Raw genomic sequence first — 18319 nt, 5'->3', positions numbered from 1 at the left:
GATGCAAAAGAAATAGGATGAAGTATGCTGGGTAGGACTGGTGAGGCGGGGGAGGGCTTTTACAGGGTCCACCCTGAGGCACAGGCCTCCCAAAACCCCCACTTATGCTCTTATTTATCTCTATGGGCCTCACTTTATATATTTAAAAGTGCCTATTTGCCCTTCTCTGGTTCATTTGCATGGTTGTCTCTGGCCTCAGAAGAGAACCATAACCCCACCTTGAAGCTGCAGTGTTTCTGTTTGACACCAGCCCGTCGGTGAGCTCTCCCACCCTCTGTGGCAGGCTGACACCCTATCACTCCCTCCACCCCTCCTGAGCCAACTTTTCCTCCATGACCTCCACTTACCCAACGGCGCCAGTTACCCTCTCTGCTGATAGCCCTTCCTCCCCCGATAGGCCTTACCTCTACAACACCTCTTTTTCAAAGGCTTTTGGCCTTTAGTCTGTCCTTCCTGTTATCCTCTTGCCTCTGTGATTCCCCTGTATCTCTCCTACTGTGCCCACTTCTTCCCAGGACAGTGCTTTGCCTACCTTGTTCCTGGCTTTCTCCACTGGTGACTTGTGCCTGTGGGAAAAGAGTTGAGGATGTGGGAAAGGGGGAGGAGAGAGGAGTGGAGGAAAAGCAGAAGAGGAAAGTGAAAGAAGACTTAAAGGAAACCACAGGGCCTGTGGGTAAGGAGGTTCATTGCCATGGTAACCCATGGTTATGGGGGAAGGGTAGAAGGACCTGGCTGACCCATAGCTTGGTGCTAGCAGGAGCCCACCCAGAGAAGGAGCCCCTCTTCTCCAGTTGCCTTCTCCTGCTATGCTCCTAGGATCCACCTGACATTATGGAGCACCTGCTAGAAGATGGGCACTAGGCTATGTTTAGTGGCTACAGCAGGGATCCTAAGAACCAGTCCCTGCTGCCAAGGGGTGCCTCTTCTGGTATGGAGTACAGCTCTTACGAACACAGACCTAATGTCCAGGTCCCTCTCAAAGCTCCCTGTGTTCAAGTGTGGGCCAGTGACCAATCCTATTTATATTTTCCACAGCCCATTCTTACAGGCTTCATCCTGCTTGGCCTCCAGCTGCTGTTACTGTGCTCTGCTTCTTTGCTCTCCTCCCTCCACTCTTTCCCAGTCTCTACTACTGTCTTGGCTCCTCCGCCCTCCATCGCATTCTCCAAGCCTGGCTCCGTGTCTCTCTCTCCAGCTTTCCAACTGTCTGAACCTTGCACTTCTCAAAGCCATTCCACCTGCCTCCATTACTTTTTACTCCTAGTGATTCTTTTTTTTTTTTAATTTTAAAAATACCATTATTTTATTAATTTTTATGTGGTGCTGAGGATCGAACCCAGTGCCTTACACATGTGAGACGAGCACTCTACCACTGAGCCACAACCCAGCTCCTACTCCTAGTGATTCTTTATCGTACACTTTTTATGTGCCACATACTCTTGTAAGCAATTGATATGAATTATTTAATTCTCACCATGATCCTCGAGTCCCACTTGACAGATGAGGAAGCTGCCACAGGGAGGGTTAAGGAACTTAGCTAAGGGAATTTCTACGTACTAGTAAGGGAGAACCAGGACTTGAACTCAGGCAGTTTGGTTCCAGAGCCCATGGAGTTAAGCACACTAAGATACTGTGGTCCCTGGGTTTTCAAAATGATCAACAGTCTCTAACTTCCTCCTTTCTACAGTACTTTCTGCCCCCATAGTCCTTCCTATTTTATTCCTTCCCATATGAGGAAGTGAAGAGATCATCAATTGTGGAGGAAGGCCAAGCAGCCACTTACTAGTTGCCTGCTCTTGAGCAAGGTTCTTTACTTCTTGCCTCCAGGCCTCAATCTCTGCATCTGTAAGATTGGTGTGTGGGGTGGGGTAAGGGTACTAACACCTAGCTAATGAGGTTGCTGTGACCATTAACTCTAACTTGGTGGTCCAGCACCTGACAATAGATGAGCTTTCTTTTTCCAGATCTCTGCCTCATTCATGCTCTTGGCCCAGCCCTAACCCTATCTGCTCCACCTTCTTCTAGATCAGCCATCCCTAAGACTCCCCCACCCCAGGGCGTGTCACTTCCTCCTCTGCAGCCTCCAGATCAGTACACAAAGGCTGCTGCTGCCACCAAAGGAAGGCTGCTGCTCTGCATGCACCTGTGAGTACTTGGGCACAGCCCCCTCCCCATCTCCTCTCTTGACAAGCCCAGACCCACCTGGTCCCAAATGCTTAGCAAGACAATTCTAACCTGGACACTCAGGGTTCTGTCTAGTCTTGAGAAAGCTGTGAATTCCTTTCTGCACTCCCTAAGAATCCCCTGCCCCTATTCCCTCCTCTAGCATCACCACTCACCTCTTTCATCATTTTCCTAAGAGTTGGGCTAGATGGGGGTTGATGTATGAGTGCTGTTCCTGAATGTCTGCCATGTGCCAAAAGCTAGACCAGGGTAGCTTCTCCCCACATTTCCCCCAGCTGCCATCCCTGCTGCCTCATGCTTTGGCCCCAGCTCTGGCTTCTTCCTATTTGGCACCTTGGCCTCCAATTCCACACTCCTTGGAGACCGTTGCCCAGCAGTTCAGTTCTGTTCCCATCTCAAGACTCGCAGCAGGCAGCAGAGGGGGCTCTCCTTGACTTGGGCGGTGTGGATGGGTTGGGAAGAGGCTGTTTCTCAGCTGCTAAAGGGCATTCTCATTGAAACATTCAGTGGGGCCTGGTTCCCCAATACCTGGTGACAATTTCACCTCAAGGATTATGTTTTCTCCAAGAGGGGCAGGTTCTTTTATCTTTTAATCAAGTGTCAAACCACATGAAGCAAAGATAGTTTCTGAAAGTCTTTTTATTGTAAGGTAAACAAAGCAGGATAAAGCAAAAATAAGAAAAGGAATATTGTGAAAATGTAGGCAAAAGTAGTTATAAGAAAATGACGCCAACATAAACTACTAGTAATAAACTGAACACCATGCATCCATGGAAGAAACTGTCCAAACGGTCCCAGAAACTGGTCCCCTCAAGGTGGTACTCATGCAGGCCTGAGATGCTGTCAAGCTGCTAACAGTGAAATCAGAGAAAGGGCAGGGCCTATTCACTGTTCACTCAGGCAGGGCCTCCTGTGGCCCATGCTTTTTCAGAGCAAATACATGCCAAGGGTAAAGTCACAGTGAGATATGTCTTAAATGGCAGTCTGAAAACATTGTTATTTATAGTTCCAGAGTTCCAGAAGGTGTATTAACTTAGCTTCTAGATGTCAATTTTTGGAGGAAAGGTCTTGGATGTCAACTATCTCCTTTGCAAATTGGCACACAGTTGTCAATAGAGCTGTCAGTCAGCAGTTGTTAGGGTTGATTGTCAGCAGTCATTTCTTGTATTACAAGAGAAAACTCAAAATGGAGTGAGTGCAGTCAAAGCATAGTCAAAAGACCAATTTATAGGCGGGGTAGGTAGCTCAGTGGTAGAGTGCTACCTAGCATTCATAAGGCCCTCAGTTTTATCCCCAGGGAAAACTTTTATTTAGATTCAGAATCATAACACAGTAAAACACACATCAAACAGGGCAATGGGATGTGTATTGGAGTCAGAATCAAGTCCAGGAAAACGGGACAAGCATTTGCTCCCAGGGAGAGAAGGGAAGACTGAAGGAGATCCAAGGCAAAAGAGAAATGGGATTAGGTCAGACTTGCTGGGGCTAGTAGGGAGAAGACAATTTGTGATGGTGCTGCTGCCAGGGTTGGAGGGGAGGAAACAGCAAGACGAAGTGCCAAGAGGCCTGTCTCTGTCCCTGCTCTTCTTCCTGTTCATTGTGTGACCTTAGCTTACCCTTCTGGGGTATAGTTTCCTTTTGCAAAATAAAGGGATTGATGTAGAAGAGCCTTCTATTAGAGACTAAAAGGAAGTAAAACAGCTATAAAGATATAAAGAAAATCCATAGAGAGATGTAATTGAATTTTTGAATAGGAAGAGCAAGGAGCATGGGTTCTCAAGGAGCAGAGAAGGGGGAACAATTGAGAGGAAAGGGAGGGAAAGGCGACCAGAGTCCAGGTTCCTACTTAGGAGAGATGAGTGGGCTTGAGGTCTCCTCTGGGTTTGCCCTATCCTGGGAACAAGTGTGGCAGTGAGGGCCCCACCTGTGAGATGAGTCAAAGCTGGGCTTTGTGCAGCAGCATCTTCAGCCTCTCTGACCACAGCACATGCAGTGAGCAGGGCTGAGGTTACACTGAGGCTGAGCCCTGGGCTGGTCTCTCCCAGAGGGTGGAGGCTCTATCATATATTGCACCCACCTGAGGTCCTGGGGTGAGGAGCAGGATGGGGGTGTTCAAGGCCTCAGCACCCCATCCTTCCCCCACACTCCCTGCAGAGCATCTGGACCTGAATTGGCCCAGGCTAAGGAGGATGCACATGCTTCATGGCAAGGCATTAGGTGACCTTTCTCATATGCTGCTGATAGCAATGTGAACTGGTCCAACTCCCAGGGAACTTATTTATACTTATCAATATTGGCAAGTACTCACCAATATAATACTGCAAATCATATTGAATTTGTATTGAACCTGTACATCCTCTTCTATTTTTTAAATAGTTTTTGTTGTCAATGGACCTTTATTTTATTTACTTACATGTGGTGCTGAGAATTGAACCCAGTGCCTCACATGCTAGGCAAGCGCTCTACCACTGAGTCACAACCCCAGCCCCTATCCTCTTCTATTGAACCTGTACATACTCTTCCAGGGACTTATCCTACAGATTAACTTGCACAAATGTGAAATGATAAGTACATGATTTTTCCTTGCAGCATTGTTTGTAATAGTGAACAATTAGAAACTACTTAAATAATTAATTAATTTAGGGCTGGAGATGTGGCTCAAGGGTAGAGAACTTGCCTAGCATGTGTGAGGCCCTGGGTTTCATTCTGGTTACCAAAAAAATAATTAATTAATTAATTTATGTGTGTGTGTTTGTGGTACTGGGGATGGAACCCAGGGCCTCACACATGCTAGGAAAGCACCCTACCACTGAACCACATCCCTGCCTCCGAAACAATTTCAATGTCTGTTGCTAGGGACTAATTAACTATGGTGTACCCATGCAATGGAAATTGATATAGTGTAAAAAGAAACAGATTCATCATTTAACTGTTTTAAATGTATAACTTGTGTAACCATCACCATTGATTTCAAAATTTTTTCACCACTCTCAGAAGAAACTGTGCTCAGTTAAGCAGTCACTCCCCATCCTGCCTCTCTTCTGACTCTGGTAACCACTAATCTACTTTCTGTCTCGATAGATTTTCCTCATTTACATATTTCGTTTAAAGAACTCATACAATAAGTGTTCACTTAGCATAATATTTTCAAGATTCATTCATGTTTTACATGTAGCATTCTTTTTGGCTTTTTTATAGCAAAATAATAGTCCATTATGTGGATATACCACCTTTTGGTTATCGATGCATTAATTGATGCACAATTGGGTTTTTTTCCTGCCTATTGTGAATAATGCTGCTATGAATATCAACGTGCAAGTTTTTCTTTGCACATCCGTTTTCAATTCTTTCAGATATATACCTAGGAGTGGAATTGACAGGTCATAGGGTAATTCTATGTTTAACTTGTTGAGGAATGAAACTGTTTTCCACTGTGGTTATGTTCGTTTACATTCTTACCAGTAATATACAAAGATCCAAATCCTTATCAACATGTTATTATTTTTTAAAATATTCTTAATTTTTGTATGAGGTAGTGGTCTAACTTCATTCTTCTTTATGTGAGTATCCAGTGATTCCAGCACCAGTTGTTGAAGTCTATTCATATCTGTCTTTATGCCATAACCACACTGTCTTGATTAATGAAGCTTTAAAATAAGTTTTGAAATTGGGAAATGTGAGTCTTTTAGTTTGTTCTTCTTTTTCAAGATTGTTTTGGCTATTTGGGGTCCCATGAAATTCCATATGAATTTTAAGATCAGCATTCCCATTTCATGTGGGGGAAGGAAGGTACAATGGGATTTAACTTTTTTAAAAAATTAGAACATTATAGTTATACATAGTAGTTGAATTTATTTTGGCAAAATCATACATGCAAGGACTTTGATTTAAATCCTCATTTCCCACATTTTCCCCTCTTCCTCCCTCACCATGGATTTAACTTTTCTTTTTTTTTAATATTTATTTTTTAGTTTTCGGCAGACACAACATCTTTGTTTGTATGTGGTGCTGAGGATCGAACCTGGGCTGTGTGCACGCCAGGCGAGCGCGCTACCGCTTGAGCCACATCCCCAGCCCATGGATTTAACTTTTTGATTTTTGAACGTGGTAAAGAATTGTCTACTTTTTTTTTTTTTTTGAGATGGAACCCAGGGCTTCCTGCATGCTAATCATGTAATCACATGCTCTACAACTGACCTACATCCCCCAACCCTTCAATTTTTTTTATATTTATTTTTTAGTTTTAAGTGGACACAATATCTTTATTTTACATGTATGTGGTGCTGAAGATTGAACCCAGTGCCTCAAGCATGCTAGGTGAGCACCCTATCACTGAGCCACAACCTAGGCCCAACCCTTCAATTTTTTAAATAGGTATTTTTTATTTCTTTTGGTAGTAGGGATTGAACTCAGGGGCACTTGACCACCGAGCCACATCCCCAGCCCTATTTTGTATTTTATTTAGAGACAGGGTCTCACTGAGTTGCTTAGTGCCTAGCCATTGCTGAGGCTGGCTTTGAACTCATGATCCTCCTGCTTCAACCTCCCGAGCTTCTGGGATTACAGGCGTGTGCCAATGTGTCTGGCTTAAATAGCTTTTTTTTTTTTAATTTTATCCGTTATTGATGGACCTTTATTTATTTATTTGTTTATATGTGGTGCTGAGAATCAACCCAGTGCCTCACACTTTAGGCAAGCGCTCTACCACCGAGCCCCAAACCCGGCCCCAAATAGGTTTTTTTAAAACAGAAATTTGCCTAGTTTTCCTAGAGTTCATTCCAGGAATTTCCAGGAATCACCTTACAACCAGGCTTTTTCACCAGTCTAGATTCCCTTTGTGCAAATCACAGAAAAGAGAAAAAAAAAATTTGTGTGTATGTGGTACTAGGGATCAAACTCAAGAGCCTCATACAAGGACTTTACCATCAGGCAGGTGTTCTGCCATCAGGTAAGAGCTCTAACACTGGGGTGACACTCCCTGCTCCTTTCCCCCTTTTTATTGGTACTGGGGACTGAACCCTGAAGCTCTTTACCAGTGAGCCACACCCCAGCCCTTTTTGGCTTTTAGTTATTTATTTTTGGTACTGGGGATTGAACCCAGGTGCACTTTACTAATGAACGAATTCTTAGCCCTTTTTATTTTTTGTTTTGAGACAGGGTCTGGCTAAGTTGCTTAGGGCTTCACTAAGTTGCTGAAGCTGGCTTTGGACTTGGGATCCTCCTGTCTCATCTATCCAAGATGCTGGGATTATAGGTGCGCACCACTGTGCCTGGCTAAAGAGAGAAAAATTTTTAATCAACACTTTACCTATTCTTCCTCTTTTATCCCAGACCTTCAGAAAGTTCTTGTGGTCTACTCATTCCTCTTGCTACTATGTCAACCAAGTGAAACTGCTCTCCCTCTCTCTCACCCTCCCTGATCTGTTCCAGCCTTCTTTCTTCTCATTCCCACTCACTAATCCTCTTCCCTCATTTGAATTCAAAATTGTGAACTCTGCAAGTGTTGTCAGATTATTTATTGAACTCTCTCACTTTACAGATGTGGAAACTGAGGCCCAGAGAGAAAGCCTGACGTGCCATACAGCCAGTGAGTGACCAAGACTGGTGTGCTTATTATTAGTTTTTATCTCCACCATAGTTTGAAATCTTGGTGAAAAGACTTGGGTACAGTCCTCAGTGCCCCTAGGTGCATTCCCAGACTCTTTTGTGGACCCGTTTGTCCCCCTCTGCCCACAAGAAGGACAGGTCTTCTCTGATGCCCCCACCCTAGCCTTGTATATACTCCTTCTTGCCATGTCTGAAGACACTGTTGAATCCACAGGGAAATATGAAACAATGAGGAGAGATGAAGAGTTGAGATAGTTTTGAGAGTGGCAACCCACAAGCTAAGTTTAGAGGACTGACAGCTTGGGAGTCTTCACTGAGGACCCACGTCTCCCACTTTACATCCAATACAGGCCATGGTGGTTTTGTCGATGGCTCTTGTTTTCCTACTGGCCCTGGGCAGAGGTGAAAGTGAAGTGGACATCAAGAGCCCATTCCCAAGGGAAGCCACAAAATTGGGGGATCCTGACCTGTCTCTGCCAGGGTCTTGCCAGCCAGCCCCCTCCTGCAAGAAGTGCATCTTCTCACACCCTAGCTGTGCATGGTGCAAGCAACTGGTAAAGATAGGCCGGTGGCCTTTGAACCATGTGTATTGTACGTACAGGTTGGATATATGTGTGTGATTGTGTGGGCACATGTGTGATTTTACTTGCTATACCCTGAAGTCTCATGTGTGACTGAGTTTATGCACATAGAACTTCTGTGTGTGATGGTGTGAGTGTACATCTACATGCATGTGCATTTTCTGTGCACAATTATGTCTGAATATGTTTATTTGTGTTTATTTGGAGAGGACTTGTGACCATGCATTCAAGAGGATGTGCTTGTGGGACTTCATCTTGTATATAGGTAGAAGGGCCTGCTGTGCACACACACGTGTAAGAAAGCATATTGCCAATTTGGCTGACATAACAAAATACCATAGACTTGGTGACTTAAGCAACAGGAATTTATTTCTTATAATTTGGGAGACTGGGAAGTTCAGAATCAAAAGGCTGGTTGATTTGGTTCTCATTCAAGGGCACTCTTCCTAGTTTGCAGAGAGACCACCTTCTTGTTATATCCTCACCTGACTTGGTGGAAAGATAGAGGAAATGGGTTTTCTGGTGTCTCTTTTATAAAGGCACTAATTCCACTATGAGGATACCACCCTCATGACCTCACCTAAACCTAACTACCTCCCAGAGGCCTGGTCTGCAAATAAAATTGCATTGAGGGTGAGGGCTTCAACACAGAAATGTGGGGGAAGAGTTCAGTCCATAGCAGAAAATCTGGGCCTGAGTTTCTGAATCTGAGTCTGGGTGGGATTTATTATGTTCTGGGATGTGTGGCAGGGCAAGAGGATGGGAAGACTTCCAAAAGGGTTTGAGGTGGGTGAGGGGGAGAGAGTGGACAGGAAGGCCTGAGCTTCCTAAGTGGCCAAGGAGGATGCTGGGGAGTAAGTATGTGTTCCTTGCTGGTCAAACAAGTCTGTTCTTTGGGGGATTTTTGGTCCTGCGATTAAACCCAGGGGTACTTTATTGCTGAGTTGCATCCCCAGTCCTTTTTATTTCTTATTTTGAAACAGGGTCACACTAAGTTGCCGAGGCTGGCCTTAAACTTGCAATCTTTCTGCCTCAGCCTCCTGAGTCACTGGGATTACAGGCATGTGCCAATGGGCCCAGAGGACAAAGCTGTTCTTTAGAATTCCCATTTTGATCTAATCATGCAGGGATATTGAACTAGATGGTCCTTTTTTGTATGGTAGCAAAGTCCCTGAGATCTCAACAGGAATTTAAAGAGGTGGGAGGCTCACAGGAGAGCACTGAGGGTGACCCCAGGTTGGGGTAGGAGCAGAACTGTCTCTCAGAGGAAGATGGAGAGTTAGATCAGTGTAGGCCCTAGGTAAAAGATGAAGGAAAATCATGGGAGTTAGCTACAGATGTCGAGGGCCCAGGCGAAAGGCACATGAGTATGGGAGGACAGGAAGTGTAGACATAGAGTCAGACAGAGTCTGTGGGAGGCAGAGGCAGAGGTGCCAGGCTGTGGCTGTGGAGATGGGGCCCTTGGGACAGCAGGGTCTGTGTCTGCCTCCTCCAACCCCCAGGCCTGGCACCCCTGACAGCTGAGAAGCCGCCCTAACCATTTCCTTCCCCTGCGGCTGCCCAGCTGGTGCAGGGGTACCAGATACACTAGAGGAAGGATATCTCTTCTTCCGTGCTATCCTCCTCCTTCCCCAAACTGTGGGTCTTAGCCTGACCCCCTTCCCATTTTGATCTAAGCGTGCAGGTACATTGAACTAGGAGGTCCTTTTTTGTATGGTAGCAAAGTCCCTGAGATCTCAACAGGAATTTAAAGAGGTGGGAGGCTCACAGGAGAGCACTGAGGGTGACCCCAGGTTGGGGTAGGAGCAGAACTGTCTCTCAGAGGAAGATGGAGAGTTAGATCAGTGTAGGCCCTAGGTAAAAGATGAAGGAAAATCATGGGAGTTAGCTACAGATGTCGAGGGCCCAGGCGAAAGGCACATGAGTATGGGAGGACAGGAAGTGTAGACATAGAGTCAGACAGAGTCTGTGGGAGGCAGAGGCAGAGGTGCCAGGCTGTGGCTGTGGAGATGGGGCCCTTGGGACAGCAGGGTCTGTGTCTGCCTCCTCCAACCCCCAGGCCTGGNGGGGGGGGGGGGAAGGGTGGGTTACTGGGGGAAGGGGGAGTCGAGATAAGGGGAGGGGAGGGAGAACTGCTATAGGAAGTGGGTCTGACAAAGAAGAAAGGGCCGCAGTTCAAGGGTAACTGTGGAGGGTCTGAGGAGGGGAGGGCTCATGGAGTTGACAGAGTGGAGTGGACGAGTGACTAGAGGCGATCGGGTTTGTAGGGTAGTTCTGGGAGAGGGGCTCAAAGGCCGTAGTTTCAGGGTCCCCAAAGCCTTCCTTGTGGCACAGAACTTCACCGCCTCGGGCGAGGCTGAGTCGCGACGCTGTGCTCGGCGAGAGGAGCTGCTGGCTCGGGGATGCCCGCCGGAGGAGCTGGAGGAGCCCCGTGGCCGGCAGGAGGTGCTACAAGACAAGCCGCTCAGCCAGGGCAACCGCGGCGAGGGGGCCACCCAGCTGGCGCCGCAGCGGGTCCGAGTCGTGCTGCGGCCGGGTGAGTCCGGGGGGCGCGGCCGAGGCACCTATCTGGGCTGGGGTTCGAGTGCGTTCGGCTGACCCGCGCCCCTTCTTCTCCTGCCCAGGGGAGCCCCAGCGACTTCGGGTCCGCTTCCTCCGGGCCGCGGGTTATCCGGTGGACCTGTACTATCTCATGGACTTGAGCTACTCGATGAAGGACGACCTGGAACGCGTGCGCCAACTCGGGCACGCCCTGCTGGTCCGGCTGCAGGAGGTCACCCATTCGGTCCGCATAGGTGAGCCAGTGGCCGGCCCCCACCCTGCCAGCCCTTGCCTTTGCGTCCAGCTTCAACTACCACTTTAGTCTCTACCAAAGTCCTGGATTCAGAAGGGCCATCACCTGCCCTCTTCAAGTGTTTAACAGACCTAGCCAGGCCACAGGATCCTGACATCTCTACTGAGACACCTATCTTCTAGGTCAGAGCTGGAGGGGACTTAAGGTTGACTTCTCACTAGAACCCCTCGCTTCACAGGAGGGCTGACAGAATCCCAGAGTCTGGAGAGACTGTTCAGACAGCTGCCCTGGATTTACCAACCCAGTCACTGTTCTGATGTCACTGTCTCAGACCAGTAACTCTTGGATAAGGCTTAGATGTCACTGTTTCAGCTCCACATTCTCTGCTCAAGAGCCCCTCTGCTTCCTGCGCTTCTACACCCTCCATCCTGACCTTCCTCAACCTTCAGGAAGACTCAGTCTGCCCCTGTTGTGTCCCCCTCTTAGTTTCCTGCACTTCAGGGAGGTAATGGTCCCACCCCTTCACCCTTGCCAGGGTGAAGTCCTCCCTCCTAGGAGCACCCGCCCAACATCTCTTCTGGGACCATCCCTTCTTTTCGTTTCCTTCTGAGTTCTCAGCAGTGACCTCTTCCAGTGACTCCCAGTGACGCTCCCTCAGCCTTTGTGTTTACTGCCTCCCAGGTTTCGGCTCCTTCGTGGACAAAACAGTGCTTCCCTTTGTGAGCACAGTGCCCTCCAAGCTGCGCCACCCCTGCCCCAGCCGAATGGAGCGCTGCCAGCCACCTTTCAGTTTTCACCATGTGCTGTCCCTGACAGGGGATGCTCAAGCCTTTGAGCGGGAGGTGGGGAGACAGAATGTGTCTGGCAACCTGGACTCACCTGAAGGTGGCTTTGATGCCATTCTTCAGGCTGCCCTCTGCCAGGTGAGAAAGTGGGACCAGGTCTGAGTCTTGAAGGACTGCTTGGGGCCAGGCTGCCTTCTGTGGTTGGTTTTTGTTGTTATCGTGTTGGGGGTGGAACTCAGAGCCTTGCTAGTTCTAGGCAAGCACTCTACCACTGAATCACACCCCCCAATATACCCCAATGGTTGTGTAGTGCACAACTTCAGGGGGTGCCATTTATTTTATTTTATTTTTTTTGAGAGAGAGAGAGAGAGAAAGAATTTTAATATTTTATTTTTTAGTTTTTGGCGGACACAACATCTTTGTATGTGATGCTGAGGATCGAACCCGGGCCGCACGCATGCCAGGCGAGCGCGCTACCTCTTGAACCACATCCCCAGCCCCCTCAGGGGGTGCCATTTATATTGTCATTGTAGTTTGCTTATTTATGTTTGCAGAACTGGGGGTTGAACCCAGAGATGCTCTACTGCTGAACTACATCTCCAGCCCTTTTTATTTTGCTTTTTGAGACAGGATCTTGCTAAATTGCTGAGGCTGGCCTTGAACTTGTGATCCTCCTGCCTCAGCCTCCCAAGGAGCTGGGATTACAGGCATGTGCCACCATTTCTGGCTGTATATTTATTTTTACAATTACTTAGTAAAATTACTTGGTAAAATATCTTGAGGAAGAGGCACATTTTTTCTAATTCACAGGAAGGCCTCCACTAGCAGTAGCCCTGTTTGGGGAGCTGGGATGAAGGGAGAAGCAGGGAACTGGAGGCAGGAAGGTGGACATCAGATACAGAGGGAGGCAGGCCATATCCTTGGCTCACAGGACTGGCTAGGGTGGCTGAGGGCCATACCCGGGTGCATAGCCCCCTCCTTCCCACATCCTAGGAGCAGATTGGCTGGAGAAATGTGTCCCGGCTCTTGGTGTTCACTTCAGATGACACATTTCACACAGCTGGGGATGGAAAATTGGGTGGAATTTTCATGCCCAGTGATGGACACTGCCACTTGGACAGCAATGGCCTCTACAGTCGCAGCCCAGAATTTGTGAGTACCCTCTGACCTCTTTACCTGAGCCACAACTCCTCTCCTTCCAGGTACCTTCATCGCCACCCCACCTCACATTCTTCTTTGCTGGTGACCATCCTATAGATACCCTGCGGTCTTCCCCAGCAGGGAATTCCTCCTCTCCAGCCCAACTGCTCAGATAGGAAACCTGTGCCCTTCACTCCTTACTTCCTTCCTGCCTTGTCAAGCCTCCAAGCTCCTTTAGTTGGTGGCACCCTAGGTCCTGGATTCCTTGGGATGAGGGTACCTAGCATGTTTTGTGGGAGACCTGTGGTGCTCACCTTGTCCCCACTTCCTGTCCCAGGACTACCCTTCTGTGGGTCAGGTAGCTCAGGCCCTTTCTGCAGCAAACATACAGCCCATCTTTGCTGTCACCAGTGCGACACTGCCCATCTACCAGGTGAGAGTTGTCTGAATGCAGACCACCCATCCCTACCCTAATCTTTTTCAATTCCCCCAAAGACCCATTCTCTGTTCCCAATATGCCTCCTTTCAGACCTCTAGGAGCCCATTTTCTTAAAGCTGTGTCCAACCATTTTCTTCAAATCCTCCTAACTCAGGAGCTGAGTCAGCTGATTCCCAAGTCTGCAGTGGGCGAGCTGAGTGAGGACTCCAGCAATGTGGTGCAGCTCATCATGGATGCTTATGATGTGAGCACAAGGGTGGGAGGGAGAATGGCGAGGGTGGGCACAAGGGAAAGATGGAAAGGAGTTCTCAAGGTGCAGTGGCAGAACTAAGTGGCCATGCTCATTTTTTAGTTCTAGCATTCTATAGCTCTTATCTACAGTTTACACATGGCTGTCATTGTCACTCACTCTCACATTCACAAATCTTTAATATTTATTTTTTAGTTGTAGTTGGACACAATACCTTTATTTTATTTATTCATTTTATGTGGTGCTGAGGATCAAACCCAGGGCTTCGCATGTGCTAGGCGAGTGCTCTACCACTGAGCCACAACCCCAGCCCACATTCACAAATCTTAAGTGTCTGAAATGGCCTTGAGATCCCGTCCCAGGCTCCCGAAAAGCTGAGCCCTATTCTGGGCAAGGAAGGACAGTCACATTCCCTGAACTTTTATTTCATGCCAAGTCTGTCCTAGTGCACATACTGTTCGCCACCTAGTTTAACCCCACCTGCTTTCTGACTATTTTACAGATGAGGAAACAGAGGCTAAGTGCCTTGCCCAAGTTCACATGGATAACAATGAAAGGGCTATACATACAGAATGTAAGATGAGAGCCTGTGTTCACTGTTTACAAACAATTCAGACAGCTGGATGTGGTAGTGCACATCTGTAATCCAAGCTACAGGAGAGACTGAGGCAGAAGGATCACAAGCTAAACCCCAGCTTCAGCAACTTAATGAAACCCCTTCTCAAAAATAAAAAGGGCTGGGGCTGTAGTGATAAAATACTCCTAGGTTCAATCCATAGCACTAATAAATAAATTTAAAAAATAAAATTAAAAAATAAACAATTTAGAACCAGACTTTTTGGTCTGGGGTTGCAGCTCAGTGGTAGAGCGTTTGCCTAGCACATGTTAGGAACTGGGTTCGATTCTTAGCACCACATAAAAAAATAAACAAATAATGTTATTGTGTCCATCTACAACTAAAAATATTTTTAAAAAGAATCATAAACTTTTGCAGGTAGAAGGAACCATTGAAAGATATTTTTTAAAATTTATTTTTAGTTGTAGATGGACACAATACCTTTATTTTATTTATTTATTTTTATGTAGTGCTGGGGATTGAACCCAGTGCCTCACATATGCTAGGCACACGTTCTACCACTGAGCCATAACCCCAGACCCCACTGAAAGTCTTAAGTGTCTCTTCAGCTTAGGTTGTAGCTCTACATCCAGATTGTCAGCCTCTTGATGAAAGGGACCATGTCTTAAACCATGGTGAGAAAATTTTTGAGATAGTGTCAGATTTCTCAGGACAAACTCAATCTCACATGCACACTGGTTATGTGTCCTGCTTTGGAGTTTGACAAACAGGGTCACTGCATGTTCATGGCACTTGGCCAGCCCCTGTGGTTGCCATACTGTGGTAGGGACCTCTGGATCCTGGATAGTTTACTTAGGGTTCTCATAGCTCCTTCCTCCAGAAAGGTCTCCTTTTGGGGCAGAAGGGAAAGAGCCCTAGGGTGGCAGAGGGCAGGGTTCTGATACAACTGGGTATGGCCAGAGAGGGCAGAGGCTGGGATTCCTGCCTTCATCTGGTTGCTCGCTTCCTCTCTTCCCATAGAGCCTGTCATCCACTGTGACCCTGGAACACTTTTCACTCCCTCCTGGGGTCAATATCTCTTATGAATCCCAGTGTGGAGGTTCTGAGAAGAGTGAAGTTGAGGCTGGGGACCGTGGACAGTGCAACCACGTCCGAATTAACCAGATGGTAAGAGCCGGCCAGGACAGGCAAAACCAAGGTAGTCTTCCACCTGTCCTTTCTGAGGGGGGTTCAGTGAGTGGCTTCCCCAAGTGAGTTTCTAGGAGATAGTGTTAGCATGATCCTGTCCTTTAATTTACTAAGGAGTAGAGTCCTGCATGATTGGCAGGCTTGGGGTGTGTGTGTACACACATGCATGTGTGTATAACAGTCTGGTTCCTGCCTGCCCTGTCCTCAGGTGAATTTCTGGGTTACCCTCCAAGCTAATAACTGCCTCCCAGAGCCCCAGTTCCTGAGGCTCCGAGCACTTGGCTTCTCTGAGGAGCTGACTGTGGAGCTGCACACGCTGTGTGACTGTAACTGCAGTGATACCCAGCCCCAGGCTCCCCACTGCAGCGATGGCCAGGGAGACCTTCAGTGTGGAATATGCAGGTGAGTCTCTTGGTCCCTTTACCCATCTGGTTCCTACAAGTGACCACTCCCGTGTTCCTCTTTGCTTCCTACTCTCCCACTGGGATCTCCTGAACATCCCAAAGCTCCACTGAATGCCATGTGTCTGTGCTTCCTGAATATGCCCAGGCTCTCCCCTCAACAGAACCCTCCATTCTTCCCTCCTTCCATGCTTGGTGCTCCACTGTACCCTGGTATCTCTCTCCAACTTTTAAGGACTTGGGTTTAGAGGATCCTAGGAAAAAAGTCAGGAATGGTCCAACTCTCCCTTCTTGACTTCCCCTTCCAGCTGTGCCTCTGGCCGCCTGGGTCGACTCTGTGAGTGTTCTGAGGCTGAGCTGTCCTCCCCGGATCTGGAATCTGGGTGCCGGGCCCCCAATGGGACAGGACCCCTATGCAGTGGGAAGGGTCGGTGCCAATGTGGACGATGCAGCTGTAGTGGACAAAGTTCTGGGCGTCTGTGCGAGTGTGATGATGCCAGCTGTGAGCGACATGAGGGCATCCTTTGTGGAGGTACCTGGAGATTTTGGCAGAGGGTGGGGTCAGAGGGGCCCTCCCAAGAGCACTTAAGGCTCTAGGAGTCTTATGGCACTGAAGGCAAGTGCCAAATATTCTGGTGTATGAATTGGAGGATGAGTCAGGCACACTTGAGAGGAATTGAGTGCATGTGGTGGTGTGTGATAACCAGTTGTGTGCGAGGATGGTTATCACCCTGTACATGGCTCTACCCCAGGCTTTGGCCGCTGCCAATGTGGAGTATGTCACTGTCATGCCAATCGAACGGGCAGAGCATGTGAGTGCAGTGGGGACATGGACAGTTGTGTCAGTCCTGAGGGAGAGCTCTGCAGTGGGCATGGACACTGCAAATGCAATCGCTGCCAGTGCTTGGACGGCTACTATGGTGCTCTGTGTGACCAGTGCCCAGGCTGCAAGACACCGTGTGAGAGATACAGGTGAGGCTTCAGGTCTTGCATCCTGAGAACAGGGACACAGTGGGTTTGCTTAGCACTCACACTTGCCTGCTCTTCCTGTGCGGGGTGTAGGTGAGAGCTGGTAAGTAACAAGTGCTCAGCTGCTAACTTATTGGTATCCACAGGGACTGTGCAGAGTGTGGGGCCTTTGGGACAGGCCCCCTGGCTGCCAACTGCAGCATGGCTTGTGCCCATGCCAACGTGACCCTGGCTTTGACCCCTATCTTGGATGATGGCTGGTGCAAAGAAAGGACACTAGACAACCAGCTGTTCTTCTTCCTGGTGGAGGATGAAGCTGGAGGCAGAGTGACGCTTAGAGTGAAACCCCAAGAGAGTAAGTGGGTAGAGAGGCCATGGACATGCTAAATAGATCTGGAAATTTGATGTGCAGGGTCTCAGAGCTGGGCATGTGATGTGATAATAATGGGAAACCAGGCTGGATTTGATGCAGAGCTGTAAATAAATATAGTGCAAAGGCAGAAAAAAGTGATAAGTCTAAGGCCTCAGACAGAGAGGATAAACTTGGACCCTTCTGGATTCCTTTTGCTTTCAGTGACAGAGTTTGGGAGGCAGGACTCATTGTGGGCAACTGCTGATCTGTCCCTGTGCCTTATCCCTCAGAAATCTGTATTGTTTCTTTCCTCACAGAGGGAGCAGACCAGACTCAGACCATTGTGCTGGGCTGTGTAGGGGGCATCGTGGCAGTGGGACTGGGGCTGGTCCTGGCTTATCGGCTTTCAGTGGAAATCTATGACCGCAGGGAATATAGTCGCTTTGAGAAGGAGCGGCAGCAACTCAACTGGAAGGAGGTGAGGAGACAGCCTCTTATTCCACTGGCTGGGTCCCTTTCTTGCTGTCGGCTTCTCCACCACACAACCAGCCCTCAATTCCCATCTAGGAGCATCCTCTGCAGACTTAACCAATCCCTCTGCTGTCTTCCTTCAGCTCCTATGATCTTGCGCTAGTTCTAGGTTGGGCTCCTAGGACTAGGAAATGGGAAGAGGAATCCTAAGATTTTCCCCTCATAATTTGCAACCTTTTCCCACAGGACAGCAATCCTCTCTACAAAAGTGCCATCACAACTACTATCAATCCCCGCTTCGAAGGGGCTGATAGTCCCATTCTTTGAGGAGGAAGGAGTCTCACCCAGGGCTCTTGTCTCTGGGATGACAGTGGGAATTGGGGAAGGGGGTAGCTATCAGGCAGCAATCTAAGGAACTAATCCGCTGGTGAGGAGTGGTCGCCACCCAACTTCATTTTCAGAGTGATACTCAGAGGGCTGCTCCTACTGCTGTGACTTTGTTTTCCACCTCAAAAAAAAAGCAACCGTACCCAACCTAAGTATACAATAAAATCTTACCTCAGACTGTAACTGTCACTTTG

General features: G+C 48.0%; 1 protein-coding gene across 5 annotated transcripts; it reads left to right on the top strand.

The window, feature by feature from the left end:
• Nucleotides 1-55: 55 nt before the first annotated feature.
• On the top strand, nt 56-18308 carry Itgb7 (integrin subunit beta 7). 5 transcript variants are annotated; one of them, XM_048802797.1, is made up of 17 exons: nt 56-673; nt 2026-2145; nt 7724-7771; nt 8142-8345; nt 10707-10908; nt 10997-11167; nt 11848-12089; nt 12945-13103; nt 13429-13524; nt 13685-13774; nt 15378-15524; nt 15754-15947; nt 16255-16478; nt 16699-16918; nt 17062-17270; nt 17585-17745; nt 17985-18308. In XM_048802797.1, the coding sequence occupies exons 4-17, from the start codon at nt 8145-8147 to the stop codon at nt 18063-18065; spliced, it is 2397 nt and encodes a 798-aa protein (XP_048658754.1). In that variant the 5' UTR covers nt 56-673; nt 2026-2145; nt 7724-7771; nt 8142-8144; the 3' UTR covers nt 18066-18308. The 5 variants fall into 5 exon arrangements, with proteins under 5 accessions (XP_048658754.1, XP_048658756.1, XP_048658753.1 ...); XM_048802799.1 differs by lacking the exon at nt 56-673 and adding an exon at nt 1722-1845 and having other exon boundaries at nt 7724-7788; XM_048802796.1 differs by lacking the exon at nt 56-673 and adding an exon at nt 1723-1845.
• Nucleotides 18309-18319: the final 11 nt, after the last annotated feature.

This window comes from Marmota marmota, unplaced genomic scaffold, assembly GCF_001458135.2.
Source record: "Marmota marmota marmota unplaced genomic scaffold, marMar, whole genome shotgun sequence".
In the NCBI taxonomy this organism is placed as follows: domain Eukaryota; kingdom Metazoa; phylum Chordata; class Mammalia; order Rodentia; family Sciuridae; genus Marmota; species Marmota marmota.
The sequence above is the reverse complement of the archived record's forward strand: the minus strand, read 5'-3'. Positions and strand labels throughout refer to the sequence as shown.

What these genes read in the sequence shown, in the direction of transcription:
- Itgb7 (XM_048802797.1), top strand. Translation starts at nt 8,145, where the DNA reads ATGGTGGTTTTGTCGATGGCTCTTGTTTTCCTACTGGCCCTGGGCAGA. An exon ending in TCATCATGGATGCTTATGAT is followed by an intron (nt 13,775 to 15,377) that starts GTGAGCACAAGG and finishes CTCTTCCCATAG; the next exon opens with AGCCTGTCATCCACTGTGAC. An exon ending in TAGAGTGAAACCCCAAGAGA is followed by an intron (nt 17,271 to 17,584) that starts GTAAGTGGGTAG and finishes CTTTCCTCACAG; the next exon opens with AGGGAGCAGACCAGACTCAG.